Source organism: Pavona decussata, unplaced genomic scaffold (genome assembly GCF_977016875.1).
Source record: "Pavona decussata unplaced genomic scaffold, jaPavDecu1.1 SCAFFOLD_138, whole genome shotgun sequence".
Classification (NCBI taxonomy): domain Eukaryota; kingdom Metazoa; phylum Cnidaria; class Anthozoa; order Scleractinia; family Agariciidae; genus Pavona; species Pavona decussata.
In genome coordinates, this window is record NW_028145551.1 from 108,955 (window position 1) to 125,000 (window position 16,046).

At 38.3% G+C, this 16,046-nt stretch overlaps 1 protein-coding gene across 1 annotated transcript; it reads left to right on the forward strand.

Moving 5' to 3' along the window:
* The first annotated feature begins 722 nt into the window (after window positions 1-722).
* On the forward strand, window positions 723-10,648 carry LOC146467076 (uncharacterized). Its single transcript, XM_085126345.1, has 2 exons — window positions 723-866; window positions 10,021-10,648. The coding sequence occupies exons 1-2, from the start codon at window positions 797-799 to the stop codon at window positions 10,407-10,409; spliced, it is 459 nt and encodes a 152-aa protein (XP_084982471.1). The 5' UTR covers window positions 723-796; the 3' UTR covers window positions 10,410-10,648.
* The last annotated feature ends 5,398 nt before the right edge of the window (window positions 10,649-16,046 follow it).

Here is a 16,046-nt window from a genome sequence, read left to right on the forward strand (position 1 = left end):
TCTCGGCCAAGAGACTCTTCCATTGCCGATTTTTTTCGCTCGTTTTACAACGTTAAGTAAGCATAACGCTTCACTTAAACGATTTCACTTCAAGATTCTGATGATGTGCCAGTCGATTTGTTTCTCCCGCCGTTAAGTCGCCGTGCTCTTTCCCCCGCTGTTGGCCACAAAAATTGACTTTGTATTTTATCGTCTTCAAAATTAAACACAGGGCGAAGCAACTTCCCTCCAAAAAAAAAATAAATAAATAAATAAATAAAAAACCGATGGTTGCCACACAGGTTGAGTGTGGCATTTCCTGACAATGGCGGACATAGAGGGGCGGATCAACGTACGTTTGTAGCACGCACTGTATTTTTGTAAAACCGTGTACCATGAACCATGAACGACTGCTTGTCCACTGACATGTTCAAATTACAACAGTCATGTATTTATTTTGTTAGCAGAGTTTGCATGAAACACTTAAACGATGTCATATCCCGGCACTCAACAAAGCCACGTCCTGAGCACCACTCTGTGACTTTGAAACCTGAAAACACAGAGATTTTCTGTATAAAATGAGTTTAAAATGAAGCTTTGAACAGCGTGTTGATTCTAGTTTAAACAGCCTGCCCGCGAGCATGTTGTAAAATTAGTTATTGAAAAATGCCAAGCGATTCTCATCTCTATTTAGACAACAATGCAGGTGCATGAAGCGTGGCATAAATTACGATTAACAAGGCACAGTATTTAAGTGGCTTGCTGAATTGTGAATTTTTCAAATATATCTTTTTTATTCATCGTCCACGCTCGAAAGATGATTCCCAAACTGATGTTCGTCCTGCTTGCCGCAGTAAGCGTTTTACTGAGCCTATCTGCTGACCAAGGTAAGTCTTTCGTTTTTCACTGTTAAAAATCCATTCGCGACAAAAGTATATCTATATATCAAGATATGCCTATTCCATTAAAGTTTTATCTTTTTCAGTGAAAATGTTTCTAACCCAATACAAATCCATGTAATCTAATACAGTAATCTGGATAAGAACGTTTCTTGTTTTACGATTTTTTTTTCTCAGCAGAACTATCCTCAAATCAATTTGAATGCATGAAATATGTATTTGAACTGCGGGTGAAAGACGAAATAGATTAAATATAACTGCCAGGGTCTTTCTTCTATTTAACAGCTAAGCTTGTAATTCGAATTTTTTACTTACTACAAATGTAAATAACCATACCGGTACAAGTCACAAAGTCACGGTTGTACCTCTGTTTAAATATCTGTCCCAAAACAGATAACAGTACTGAAAATAAAAGAACGATAAAAACCTTTACAAGCATCCTAGCAGTTCACGTAAAATTGGTCCTGAATTTAAGAAGTATCAAAGATACGTACTCCAGTGACAGCAGGATTTGTTTTTTCAATAAATATATTTGGTAAAAGCTAGAGCAGCTGATATTTTGTTATTTGGTGTGTTCTCCGAACGGTTCAAAAAGAATCTTTCAGTTACGCAGTTACTTCGTTGATTTTTGAGGCCATTGCGATTTAGGAAAATATGGTATTTCAGAGGTTGAATCCTTTATTTTAATAATCTGGTGACTATCAATCCCATCTGATCCAGCTTGCTTTTGTGTCCAAGAACGGACGTTTTTGTACCCTTTAAAATAAGTACCGCACTGTGCTTAAGGATTTTTTTGTGTTTAAGGATTTTTGTTGTGTTTGAACAGTGCTTAAGCTTTTATTGGAGCAATGTTCCTTTTCACCATTCCCTCGAACCAGCTTAGAAGCTGACCTGACACCCCGTAGGCTCGTAACTTAGAACGAAGGACGTTATGATCTACAGTGTCAAACGCTTTGGCGAAGTCAAGGTCATTTACGTCCGTCTGGATGTTTTTATCCAGGTTTCGGCCGATGGTATGAAGAACGGATAGTAGCTGGGTGACACATGAGCGATTCCTTAGGAACCCGTGTTGTAAAGGAGTAATTAAGCTATTAACATGATCATACAGGCAATTAAAAACGCAGCGTTCCAGGACTTTGCTGACAATCGGAAGAAGTGATATGGGTCGGTAGTTTTCGGCAGGCCCTTTTGACTCTTTCTTGTGAATGGGAGTTATGTCCGCGGATTTCCACTCTGTAGGAATTTGACCGCGACTGAGAGACTGATTAAAGATCCCACATAGACTCGGAGCAATTTGTTGGCTACATTCTTTTAGTAGGCGCGCTGAAATGCCGTCGGGTCCACCGAAGCTTTTGAGGTGTCAAGCCCATTCGGGTGGTTCGTCACATCATCAACTGACACCTGTATTTGAGAAATTTCCATATCTGTTCTAGGTGAATTGTTCGTTGGATCTATGTTTACATCCGGAGTAGCCGATAGAAAAACAGAACAGAAATATTTATTTAAGAGTTCCGCTTTCTGCGCCGGTTTTGTAGCCACTTCACCATCGTAACAAATCGCTGAGTTAGTGCATGAGCGTCCGCCCATGAACACTTTGTAGTAGCTCCAGAACTCTTTCGGGTTGTCTTTAAAAGAGGCTTCGATTTTGGCTAAGTATTGCCTGTGTTTTGACCGTACTAGGTATTTGATGTTTTGACTTAGTTTACAGAGCTTCAGCCTGAGCTTCCGTTCTGGCAATTTGTTCAAGCGAAATATCTTTAAAGCTGCATATTTTTTACGGATGAGATGTCGTACTTCACCGTCAATCCAAGGCGGAGAATTTTTGTCGCCAACTGTTTTGATAGGGATATGTTCTTTTACAGCAGTTAAAAACAGATCCTTCCAGTTCGACCACTTTTCGTTCACGTCGGCCAAGGTAGCAACATCAAACGGGAGACGGGTGAGAGAATCCCGTAAGTCATCAAAGTTACCATTCTTGAAGTCATAGAACTGGCGAGTCACCCTCTTTGCTCGTTTAAACTTTAGTATAATCTCAAATTCAACATCATAATGGTCAGAGGGAAACAAACCATCCCTTGGATGGCCAATTGCAGAGCAGTAGGTATTTGACATGTGTGATGGTCAATAAAGCTGTTAAAAAAAAAAAACTCGTAAAATGTAAATTTGGAGTCAAAATGGTATCCCCACCTCAAAATGCTAGTGCTTAGTTAAAATTCTATCCACCTCTTTGATGTGAGTCCACCCCAAAAAGGGTCCGTTCGTAAGAGTTCAAATCGGTTAACTCCGTGGAGGTAACGCTTAAGTACAGTTCATATTTATTTTATTTATTTCTCTGCTGGTGAGCGGGCGGTATCCTAAAAAAAATTACAGCTCGATTGGCTCCGGGAGCGGGCAGAATTTTTCTATCTTCTTACCACAGTCATGGCAACTAGAATCCTCGTAAAATCTTGAAATCAAATCATTTTAATCCGATCCGGCGCGACAAAACGTTGTTTTTTTTCCTCTTAAATGTAACTTTTCGTTTACTAGACGTTGTAAAATGCAGAAATGAAATAAAAGGCCTGGGTAGAGGTGAATATTTGCGTAATTTTGTTGAAAAAGCTTTACCGGTTCGCTGTTTTGCAAGATATTGTTTTGTTTTGTTTTTTTTTCTTGCAGTGTTGACAAGCCGTTTTTAACGAAATAGTGTTAACTGCCGAGGAGTATTTTAAGCTCTTTGTCGGTCGATGGTCGTTATTTCGCTTGCAATTGAAGTGTTATTTTCGGGTCTCATCCCATTTTGCTTCATTTCAGAAAATTTTACTCGTGGCATAAATAGTCAATCAAACACCTTGCAACACTTTATATCGTTGCGATAATCTACTGACTTGTAAGTTCTTCTCGCATATATTTCTAATTTTAGCATTAATTTGTTGTATAAACCGGCAGAAATACTTTAAACAATAAGAAATAAAGCCACAAAGTAACATGTCTGATCATATTTCACTGACAGTTCTTTCATTAAAAGCGAATGTAAATTTACATATGGTTTCATTTTCATTAAATGAAAGCTTACGCAGAACATCTATTTGTATGTTTGTGTGGATTTTACATGGATCGATGCTCAGTCTATTTCGATTCTACTTGTTATGAAATATCACAGCTTGTTTTTTATCTTTTCATTTATTATCCCAGGATAAATTTTAAGTCTTTTTATATTTATATTTGAATTTGTCGATATTTTAATATTTGGAGACATTGATTTTTTTTTCAATAAACCTTTATTTCAAACACATACAACATTTAAAGCCTTAAACGTACAATACTGACGACACTTTACAACCCTGTTTAATAAGTATTATAATATTATAAGAAGAGGAGCTTACATTATATATGTCTTAAACAATCTTTTCAATTTTAAATTTACATATTTTTTTATAAATACTGGGAGCCGTAGAGGTGGTGAGTCATTCTGGAGCTTTTTTTTTATAAATGTAATAACGTAAGAAGAGGAGAGTATGATTTAATTTCTTTGTTGGAGCACTCGACACAGGAGAAAGACCAAAAAGAAAATCTTCAGTTTAAATTAAAATTACAATTATTCTCTAAATTAAACCAATATAGCACATCCTGAGTAAAAGACTTTGTACATTGGCACTCTACAAAGGTGTGGTCTATAGAGTCTGGTTCTCCGCAGTATATGCAATTACTATCTGATTTAATATCAAATATAAAGAGCTCTGTTTTAGTCACGACAATTCAATGAATGAATTTGAAGTTAGATTCTCTTAATCTATTTTCTCTACACGTCTTTGGAACCAATTTAAAAATCTTTTTCCAGTTTGTTTTCTCCATTGGAATAGTTTTATTCCACCGCTTTGGCCCTGTTTGCTCATCGTTATACTTCCCATCAATAATTAGCCAGTAAACGTCTTTGGATTTAGCTTTTAGTAGATTAATACTTAAATTTTCAACTAAGCGTAAAGATTTGGAGACATTGATTGTAGAGCGCTACTGATCAGTGTTTGTAGCGCTCAAGAAGTAATCAATTATTATAGCAGTAAAAAAAAAAAGACAGTCCAAATGCTATTTACAAATAAAATAGTATGACAGGGCGCGTATGTATAGCCCGCTGACTATCAAGTGAAAACAAAAAATAAAATTTATAGTACATTTAATAAATAGACAAAAAATGAATAGGCAAAACTTCCCCTTTCAATTCTGGCTATGCACCTCCTTCTGCAACTTGCCCTCAAGATCTGCCCTCAACTCCACTTTCAGCGTCTTCTCGGGTATGACATCCCCTCTCTCGGCTGATAAAGAAGTCGGCTCTGGATCTTTTAACTTCAACTGAATACGAAACTTCTTCAGCGCACTTTTCTGCATCTTTCACCAAGGACTGATGACCTAACTCTTCTGCTCTTTCCTCGAAATTGCGCATCATCTTCATCGCTTGATCGTCATTTCTGTAAAGCTCTCACAGCTGCCTTGACTCTGGTCACCTGGTATTCCTGCTCTACGGAACGCAGTCCCCTGCCTCCCTTCTTTCTAGGCAAGCACAGAATGGAAGTAGAATTATTATTATTATGATTATTATTATCATTATGATTATTATTATGATTATTATGATTATTATTATTATTATTACTATTATATTATTATTATTATTATTATTATTATTATTATTATCATTATATAATATTATAAACATAAATAAATAATAATATGAATAAATAAATATAAATTTAATATAATATAAATAAATATTATTATACAATATAAATAAATAATACAATATAATAATAATAAAATCTTTATTACAAAACCTCAATTAAAATCCTAAGTAACTTAGCCTTACATAAAAGAAGAGGAAATAGATATAATTAATAATAAAAGTTCAAAATTCTATAAAATAAAGAATTCCATTATGCAGAGATATTAAGATCATGTAATCGAATCACACTAATGACGGCTAAACCAGTGTCCATAAAAAGCCCTAAGTATTATTATTATTAGTTTTATTATTATTATTATTATTATTATTATTATTATTATTATTATTTTCGCTTGTCAATCCTTTTTCTCTAAGCTTATATTTAATTAGAGAGTAACAGTTCAACGTAGCGCACGTAGACCGTTCGAAAAGCGATTGGCCTCGATCCTCTTAAAAACTAATATCTCCACTATACCAGCTAACTATTGTGCCGGCTCCAAAAAATATAAGATAAGTCTTTCTTTCACACACAAAACGCCGATTTCGGATCAATTTGTGTGTCAGAGCGATGCTGCGCGGCGGTTGCTTCGGTCTTGAAGGCGAATAGTCATAAATCAGATAGGTTTTCGTGACACACTCTTGAGTAGTGTGAACGGAGAGTTGAACCGAAACGAAAGTCAACAGCGAGGAGCGAGAATTGGATTCTAGTGCAAAGACGCGAACGAGTTTTTTCTAGTTTTGGGTCACACTTCTGTTCACATCAGTTTGAAGTATTTTTCAAAACGACAGAAAATGCTATCCAGCTCAGTGTAGATAGAATAAACAAGTTATTAGCTGGCCTACGTCGGTCAGTGAAGGAGAAAAAAGGGTGCCCCCGGTGCTGGGTACAGGCCTTAGAAGTGTGGTCTCAGGCACTGCAAGACCTCCGGCACAGTTTATCCCTATAAGCCTTCAGGCGGCCACTTGATCACCTGTAATTGTAACAAACTGAATACTTCGTTTAAACCGATCCTTCTTTGTAGGCTTCCCATTTTCTAATTGGAAAACAGCACATTCCGCAACCCTTCATTTACATCATTATATTCCGATTGATTTAAAGATCTTAATGTCTTCAATTTCTTGAAATAAAATCCTGAACCTTTTTTACTGTCCGAGCAACGTTTTAGAACTCTTTTTCTTTCCTTACGTACAGTTAACGCGCTACCAGGCCAAGCCAATATAATATCTTCTATTATATATACAAAGGAATATTTTTTTCTGAGCATAATTTTGTAATCTAGGAAAATATTTTGGGAACCTTGGCACGATTTAGGCATAATTCGACAAAACTGGTAGCGGTGCTGGCAACATAATATGCCCCTTCTAAGAGCACGATAAACCAAAGGCTAGACATTAGAGTGATGATTAAATGAGAAATTATCGCAGGTATGTAAGCAACGTAAGCAGCTACAAAAAGAAATTTTCGTTAAGCTCTTCTTTTCCTGCGATCACCCTCCCATTTATTGATTCTTCCATCCGCAGTTCGAATGTACGAATTTGATGTATTTCGTGTCCAACAAACATTGATGTTAACCAAAATTCTCTTACAACAAAACATTTTACAGAAATGCACAGAGCTGGTCTAAGAAAAGCACAGTTGATAAATACATTGATTTTGAGAGATACGAATTGCTAGATGCTGTTGAATTGCATTTGTTTTACTTAACAAATAAAGAAGCCTCGATTGTGCTCTGTTCTGTTGTAAAGCATTTAGGAAGCGGCTAGAGCACGAAAGAAGTGTAGGGGGAAACACTAGACGTAGTCGAGTGTTTCTCCCTACTTCTTGAGTGCTCTAGCCGCTTCCTAAGTGCTTTACAACAGAACAGAGCACAGCCGAGGCTCCTTTATTTGTTTTATGATAAAGAATTCTTTTATTTCCCCCTGCATTCACCCTCATTTTCAAAACCAACTTCATTTTCCGAACAGATCTGGCGTCAGCGTGCATCTGTACTCTGATAAAGCACGCTAAAATAAGCCAATCACAATCCTTGTTGGCATGTTTCAAATGATTTGATTGGTTGAACAACACGAAAGCTGTCAGACATGTCAAAACAAGGCATCAAAAACCATTACCGGCTGAAAATTTCAGGAGAAATAGAACGAAAGTTAAACCGAATAAGTGCATTTAGACTAATATTTAGGCAATAAATGCAAGGAAACGGTGGTTTGTTTCAGTAATATTTCGATATAATTCTATATCATCGTCAGACTAGGTGACAATGCGGTAGCTAAACTTTAAATACTAAAAGGGCGTATTGCAAAATCGCTAATTAAACGCTTTACTACTATGGCACAAAATAGGGCTCCTGATCATTGCACCAATGTCACCTCCCAAACAAGCCAGGATTCAACTACTATATGGCTTACCATCCCATTCGTTGGTGACCTAACAGCACAGCTTACTAAGAAACTTAAGCATAAACTGCGCAGAAGTCTCGTCGACCCGAATGTGGACATTCGAATAAAACAGAAGACCACAAAATTATGCTTCTTCACGAGTACTAAAGACAAAACACCACCATTATGCAAATCAGATGTTGTTTACGAATTCACTTGTCCCGGCTGCAATTGCTCTTACATCGGCAAAACGAACAGAACTCTATTTACTCGCACACAAGAACACGCCCTCACGGATAAAGAAAGTGCTATATACAAACATCTTCGACAGTGTGATAATAACCAACACATTCAAGGCCTGTATAATTTACCAGACATTTTCTCCAATAAGACCGGCCCACCTTCTACGATCAACAAAGAATTTTTCACCGAAACCGTGCGTAGCAACACAAAGATAATTGACAGTGACGACAATTGGAACCTCCTTCTATACCAAGAAGCCTATCACATAAAACGTTCATCGCCATCCTTGAACAATGGCTTGAAGGCCAGCAGAGAACTCTGCTTATTCTCATGGGAGTTTTTTTCTCTTTTTGTTTTGTACTTATTTCATTCTCACGTGCCTATTGATGCTAATTTACCACCCTTTTAGTATTTAAACTTTAGCTACCGCATTGTCACCTAGCCTGACGTTGATGTAGAATTATATCGAAATATTACTGAAACAAACCACCATTTCCTTGCATTTATTGCCTAAATATTAAGGCATCAAAGTTTACAAACTTTGCTCAGATCGAATGCCGGTAACGCCAATAGCGTCAGTGCTTCTTCAGTTTTCCCTTTCAAAAATCAGGATGGAAAAGTAAAATGTTCATTGAAATCAGGCGGATTTGTGGCTCGTGAAAATCTGGACGTCATCAACATGGCAATTCGAAAACAAACTGTTTTAAAGCTTGTGGCCGGGTAAACCAACCGCTGCGGTGTGTTTTGTGAATGAACAACAGTCGAATTCACGGGAGCAAGAGGAGGAGTGCTCGAACCGTTGACACCGTTAGGAAAAGGGCTGCTGTGACTGCTGTGGCTTCCCACTCAATGCTCCAGAGAGGATATCTGAACAAGCTGTAAGTTGTTCACTCGAAGGGCGAGCGTTGTAATTTCCGAGGCTTGCTTCACTGCGGTTAGCGGAGGTGGCCATGATGCGGCGTGATAGAACTTGCACCAAAAATGTAAGGATCTTGTAAGCTTATATATTTGTGTATTCGTTAGTTAATTAAATTTTCAGTTCTCTCAATTTTTTGTTTGATCTTTTTGTACGAGAATATAGCTAACGAGCGTTTACGGGACCTTTTAACACTTGTTTAAGCTTGTGACATTTTTACATCTTTCGTTCTAAAACTTGAGCTGTCCATTTAATGCTATCTTTGGTGTTTATCGTCTCTGCCTTCGATGTAATTTCGACCATTTCGTCGGTTGACATGTTTGCAAATCTCGGTTTGTTTATATTTCTACTTGGCTCTGTGTTTTAGTCGCTGACTTCTTCGGAAAATTCACTTTCAATCACCGTGTTATTTGTACTGTTTTTTTACCTTGTGTGCGCACAGGATGGTCTATGTCCAGCTCGTTTACGTTTTCTAGGTTATAAAAGACGTCTGGATCGAAAAATTATAATAATAATAATAATAATAATAAATAAATAAAACCGAGAGAGAAGTCCAGGAATTTCACAAATGGGGTGATGGCGTGACACCATTGCTCCGTGCATCTGTACTCTGATAAAGCACGCTGTTTCAACCAATCAGCGCGCGCGTTATATCGAAATTTTATTATAAACTAAATTAAGTTGTCTCTGCCTTCTTAAGACAGTTCATTTTACAGGGCTCCTAGCGATAACGTCTGTCTTTCGTAGAGGAATACACATATTTGTATTGTATTTATTTTATTGTCCAGCACTTTAAGTGCAAAAGTATCCCTAGGGCTGTTATATGTCGTAGTGCATGGCCGTGCCAACGAACTCAGTAGCAAAAATTAAGTTACGAAGATAACCTGCATTATTTTGTTTTATTGTCCCTTAAGGTCAGCTTGTTTCGGGTCACGAGGAAGTTGAAGATGTTACCATGATGCAGATAAAAAACAAGGGACAAAAGCAGGTCGGTCCTACCGTTAACAAACAGAAAGGGCCCAGATCCAACTCACAAGGAAGCGCACGAAATGAAGGTCAGCTGTGCGCCAAGAAGTGCAACTTTTGGTCCTGTACTTACTACAAATGTTTGGGAGACCAAATATGCTGTTCACCAGGAAATCCAGCCAGTAGATGTTGCCCCAGATCCAAACCACTGTGCATAAGCGACAAGTGCTGTGCTTCGGGATATCCAATACTTTGTGGTAATTGGTGTTGCAAATCAGGCACCTTTTGCTGCAATGGAGGAGCCTGTTGTAGGAGTAGAAATTCAATAGAGGTATAGATCCTTTTGTTTTGCAGAGCCAGATATAGTGCCTGGCGATAAGGAGACAATAATTGATCGTGCATTGAAGTTTAGAGGAGTCTGATCTCAGGCCTAGTGAAACAGTAATGTCTGCAGAGTAGCTATTAGGAATAAGTTGACATAGTTTTAATCGCGCTATGATGCTCTCCCAGAAGTGCCATTTTGGTACAGGACCAGAAAAGGTGTATGAGTTTTTCTGGTTTTTTATTTATTTTTTTTTTTTACAAAAGGAGCAGTTATTATTATTATCTTAGTTAAGAAAGCATTTGTTGGCATTCTTTTGTGCAAGAGTTTAAATTGAAATTCTCTGAGTTTTGTGCTTTTTGTGATATTATGAGCCAGTTGATAGGTCGCGCCCACTTTATTTTGTTTTGACCTAAGTTGCAGTCTTGGATCCATTTTTGCGGGCTTGTAGTAGGGGCGGAATTTTTCTTTGTAATTAATTTGCCTTATCGCGATCCTGGGGGATCTTCCCATTGCGCTGAGACGTCGTTATTTTGCGATATAGTCGTCTCAAAATGACGGTTTCTGATTGGCTCAAAAACTGTCACTGTCACTTGATTTCTTTCAAATTTCTAAACCTCCACGGCATCTAAGCTACGACAACAGTGCTCTGTTTTCGTTTTTGTGTACTAGTATGGTTGCTCTTTTTATTCTTGCTTCTGGTTGTGAGGTTTATTCATTACTGTTTTCATGCAGGGCCCTGTTTCATGTTGATATTTTCTCCCAACTAGCCGTCAATATAAAGTCGTATTGCCGTCTCAAAATCGAATTTAGTTTATAATACACCAATTTGCTTGCTTTTTGGGCTTTTATTAGTTTTGTCGAATAACTTTCGTATCCATTACTCTCGTTTGTATGGTCTCCTTGGTTGCATGTGTTGCATAGCGTTTTAAGAGCAGAAATTATTCCACAGTATACCAAGGGTTGGACCTTAATGTTGTATTTGTTTAAAAATTCTGTTGGAGTGAGAAATTTTCCTTCTCTGTTTCTTAAGTGCTTAACTTTTGTAATGCCTTTACGATACCATTCTTTGAGCAAAATAGGGCTGTTGTTGATCCTTGTAAGTGAGTTGTACCATATGCGTTGTTCTGTAAACTGACTCTCCGATGTTATACTCTATTCAAAATTGATTTCTGACCAGATTAGGAGAATTTCCTTTAAGAAACTGTCTTGCGTTCTGAAGATATTAGCTATGTCTATCTTATTAAGGTTGCTTGTGAAAGGTAGGGTAGACTTAAACTTTTTCAGTTCAAGGTCGAAATAAAGTTTCCATTTACCTTGATTACCTGTATCCAAGTCAATCATTTTGAGGCCACCTTCAGGGTAATTGTTAATCATAACATCTCGCTTTATTTTATCGCCCTTTCCGTTCCAAAGAAACAGGTAAAAGAGCTTGTTAATCTCGCTAATTATATTTTTGTTTGTGCACAAGGGTGCCAAGACGTACACAATTCGAGAAGCTACTAGGCTTTTCAGGTCTGTGATCTTCCCACTTAAGGTTAATCTACGGCATTTCCAGTTGCTTAGAGTGTTTCTAATTTTTTCCAGTTTTTCCTTATAGTTTAAAAGTACAGTGTTTTCAGGGTCTGTCGTAAACCACACGCCTCTATTGCAAGGATTTCTCAAATACCTGAGGACAATTTATAGCATACAAGTACAAGCAGAAACAAACAATTTTCTACTTGACCAATGGTCATTTCTACACGATATCACCTAGAATCTATCGTTTTAAATATAGCGCTATTCCAAACGTCCCTAATATTCTCCACGTTTCTTCATCCTTTTCTTCATCGCCTCAATAACGCCATGGTTAATTATCTTGCAAACAAGTTTCTTTTGATGCAAATATGTACTTAAAGCATAAGAAACTTGACTTAGTACTTACATAGGAAGTGCGCTTAAAGTTAGTAGTGTCACGCTATTCCTAAATATTTATCTTTGTAAATAATGTTAGTATCGTAAGCAATGTTAGTGTTGTAAATAAGGCGAGGTACTTAAATAAAATAAAATAAAAAAGGAGTAGAAATTCATGTTGTGGAAGCAGCTGCTGCGCCGAAAATCATCCGTGCTGCAGAGAAAAGCGCTGCAACAGAACAACAGGGCCTGTTGTGACCAAAAGAGTTAAAAAGAAAAGAGTTAACAACGATGTCACTGTTTACAAAAAAAACTCGTCTAGTTCATCTGGAAATTCTGGATAACACCCAATTTTCAATTTATCGTTCACAAAAAATGTCTGTTGTATGACAGTTTTCATACGATAGAAGATAGCTCATCCATCAGCGACAAAATATGGTATCTTAGGCCTTATTGGGTCAAAGAAAGAACACGATCCGACAAGATCATGTTGCCTGAATATATGAGGGGGGTTAATGGGGGTCAGCAACTCCGCCGATCCGTGCTAATTTTTTTTTAGAAAAATACGCCAATTCGCAGATATTTTTACAAAAATCCTAATCCGCCCGTTTTTATTCTCTTGGTGAACTGTTAGAGACGTGAGCACCACAGGACACTCACTAACATAACAGGACCTTAAAAAAATAAAACCCTGTCATGAAATTAGCCTACTGTTTACTTGCACTTGGCACCCAAATCTAGTCGTTGTTCCTAACAAGAACGTGGACCTTCTATTGTATTGAGTTCTGAAACGTCAGTTTCCGGCTTGTCCTCGTCAGAGCTGCTGTCGTATTCAATTACCTCGCTGTCAGCATCGTCAGCATGACCAACTTCTCTGTCACAATCTGGCATCTCATCAAAACGCTCCACTCTACTTGCCGTACTTGTAGCCTCTCCAGACACCTCCACTCTCTCTGAGATATGCAGATGCCTCTGCTAGATTATCTCTGGCATAGTTCCATGTCATGCCATTGTTGTTTCCTGCCGATTTGTTCTCTGCCTGACTGCAGCTCCACATATGCACGTGTGTAGCTGAGCATTTCCTTACCTTCCTTTTCTGACAGGAATGGTCCCACGATCCGCACTTCAAAACAAACAAAATCCACGATACACGCTGAGAAATTGAAGAAATCCGCGATCCGCTTAGCGTTCAAAATCCGCCAATCCGTAAAATATATCCTCAAAATCCGAAATCCGAGCAGTTTTTCAAGGCAGATCCGTTGATCCGCGAACCTATTTCCCCGACCTCATATATGGTGTTACGCTATGCAAACTGAATTCTTAGAGTACTTGCGAAAGCTTTTCGAGCCAAATCCGTTGATCCGCGAACCTATTCACCCCTCTCATATATGGTGCTACGCTATGCAATCTGAATTCTTAGAGTACTTGCGAAAGCTGACAGGCACTAATAATGAGGTCATCTTGTGGATAAGTCTAGATTGCACAAACGTAATGCTCCGATCTCTCTTCGTTTGCTTGAATTGATTTAAGCAGCCCAACTTGGTGGGACAGCACAGAATCGGTTTTGGAAGCGTAATCTCATGCCATAAGCATCTTGATGTCTTGGGCAAATAGGCCTGATTAGATTACTGTCATCGATTTCAAACATACCAGAGAAAATTTTGCGGTGAAGTTTAGTCAATGTAGTTGTGTCAAAATATAGAACTGGTTTTACAGCCAAAGGAGCGTAGCTGTGCCGTCCAGGAAGTGAAACTATGGCCCTCATTATTATAAAAATTGCTCCCCCTACACTCCTCCCTTATTTCAGTTGACAATGGACTGTAGTCAACTGTAGCAAATGTGAGTCGTACTGTAGGAAATTTTGGCGGGAAATAGAGATGACGGTGGTGACGCAACCCCGTTTTCCCTCCTCGCCGCTCTTACGACCTCCCCCCCCCCCCCCCCCCCGACTCCCAACCTCTCCCATTCTTTACGTCGGGAGACTGTAACAGTTGTACTCAACGATTCCTTTATAAGGTCAAAATTAGCAGTATGTCACTTCTATGGAGCTTCCTCCCCCCGTAAGGACGTAAGGATCCAGCTATGATAGGGAACTTCCACATGTCTATCCAGTTATCATTAGGCCTACGTTTTTAACTAAAAATACAGACCCCCAATACAGTCGTACTAATACATCATGTCACTCATTGCCATCATGAAGCCACTTTTTCGCCTTTCTCTAGAATCTAACAACAACGTTCACGTACCACTGTTAATGCTGTATAAAGCATCTTGTTATTAAGGACTTGAAGAATATAATGACAAAACTGCCTCACAAACGCCTTCGGAAAGTTAAAACCAGAACACCTGGTCGGTATTTTTAATTCCTTGCGCATCCAAAAGGTGCAAAAATGTACTTATCGCCATGGGGTTAACGTGCCCTTGACCAATGGCACACGAAGGAGGAATGGTTGTGAAGATTTCTAGTCTATTTCTATGTTTGCTTAGGAATGATCATGAGCACCACCATTTAAATTTTTGCTGATAATTTCAAAATATATCTTGTGTCTTTATTAATAATCATATCGCTCAAAATCTGCTCAGATATGTTCAGATATTTGTCCGCGGACATTATCTATTCCGAGAACCGAACAGTTTTCCGAGAGCGAAACTCGAGGAAAACTGTGAGCTTTGAGGAACAGATAATATCCGAGCATATTTTTACAGTCCAACGGAGGCTATTGTGTTTATTATCCTTCAAATATTTTTCGCAACACGTGGGATCTGCCAGTCTGTTATATGTCAATCGCGTCAGAGTTTGTCAATTGGCTTCCAAAATCTCCCCTTCTTTGACATTCAGATTTCTCTTCAGTCAAATGCATATGTTTGGGGAAAAAGTACAACATTTGATGGGAAAAGAAACTTTTTTAATTCTGTGAAAGGCAAAAGCAAGATACGAGTGGTGGATTACAGGGAATCTAACTACCTTTCAAGAACAAGATCGAAGTGAAAAATTGTTAAGCAACACTTTACGTAAAATGCGTAAGCCGCCGTGAACGAAGCAGCAGGCGCTTCGTCGTTCTGTTCCTTTATCTCGTGTTCAATTGGAGCAGTACTTTATATTGAAAATACGATTGTGGAATTGACTAGCCGAAAACAACTTGTGAAGAAGTCCAGGCTGAACCTACAGTCGAAAACAACGCCACCGATTGTTTTTTGTTGGATTTCCCTCAGAGCGCTTTCTTTACTAACTTGACATTGAATGGCGCCTGAAACGAAGTTGTTCGCAACCGCTGAGGATTGAACTTGCTGCTCGAGGGTAGGACAAGCTGCTTCTTTTCGTAGAGAATTTTGACATCTTGGGTTGTCATGAGTGGTTTTTGCTTCGTGGACGAAATTTTGCCTTCGCAAGCGAGCTCGACCAGGTGAACATTGAGAGCACCATATGCGGGCTTGAACTCTCTGACAGTAATGGCACTGAAATTTATGTTTTCTTTATTTAAATACCTATCCAGGCCAGCACGAATTGCTCTCGTTGAATTACGACAATAATATTTGTCGTTGTGTGAGCGAACTTCGACGTAAAATCTACGAAAAAATATTTACGAGCTCTTATTTTGTAAACTCGTTAAATGGCTTGGTAATGGCTTTGTCCTTTCACTAGGCTGCTGAAAGAAAATTATAAATACTCTAGAATGAGATTGGCTAAAACTTTTCCTCAAACATATGTTTTTGTCACATTTTTAATTCAAGGACTGTTGAACAGACTGAAGCTTGGTT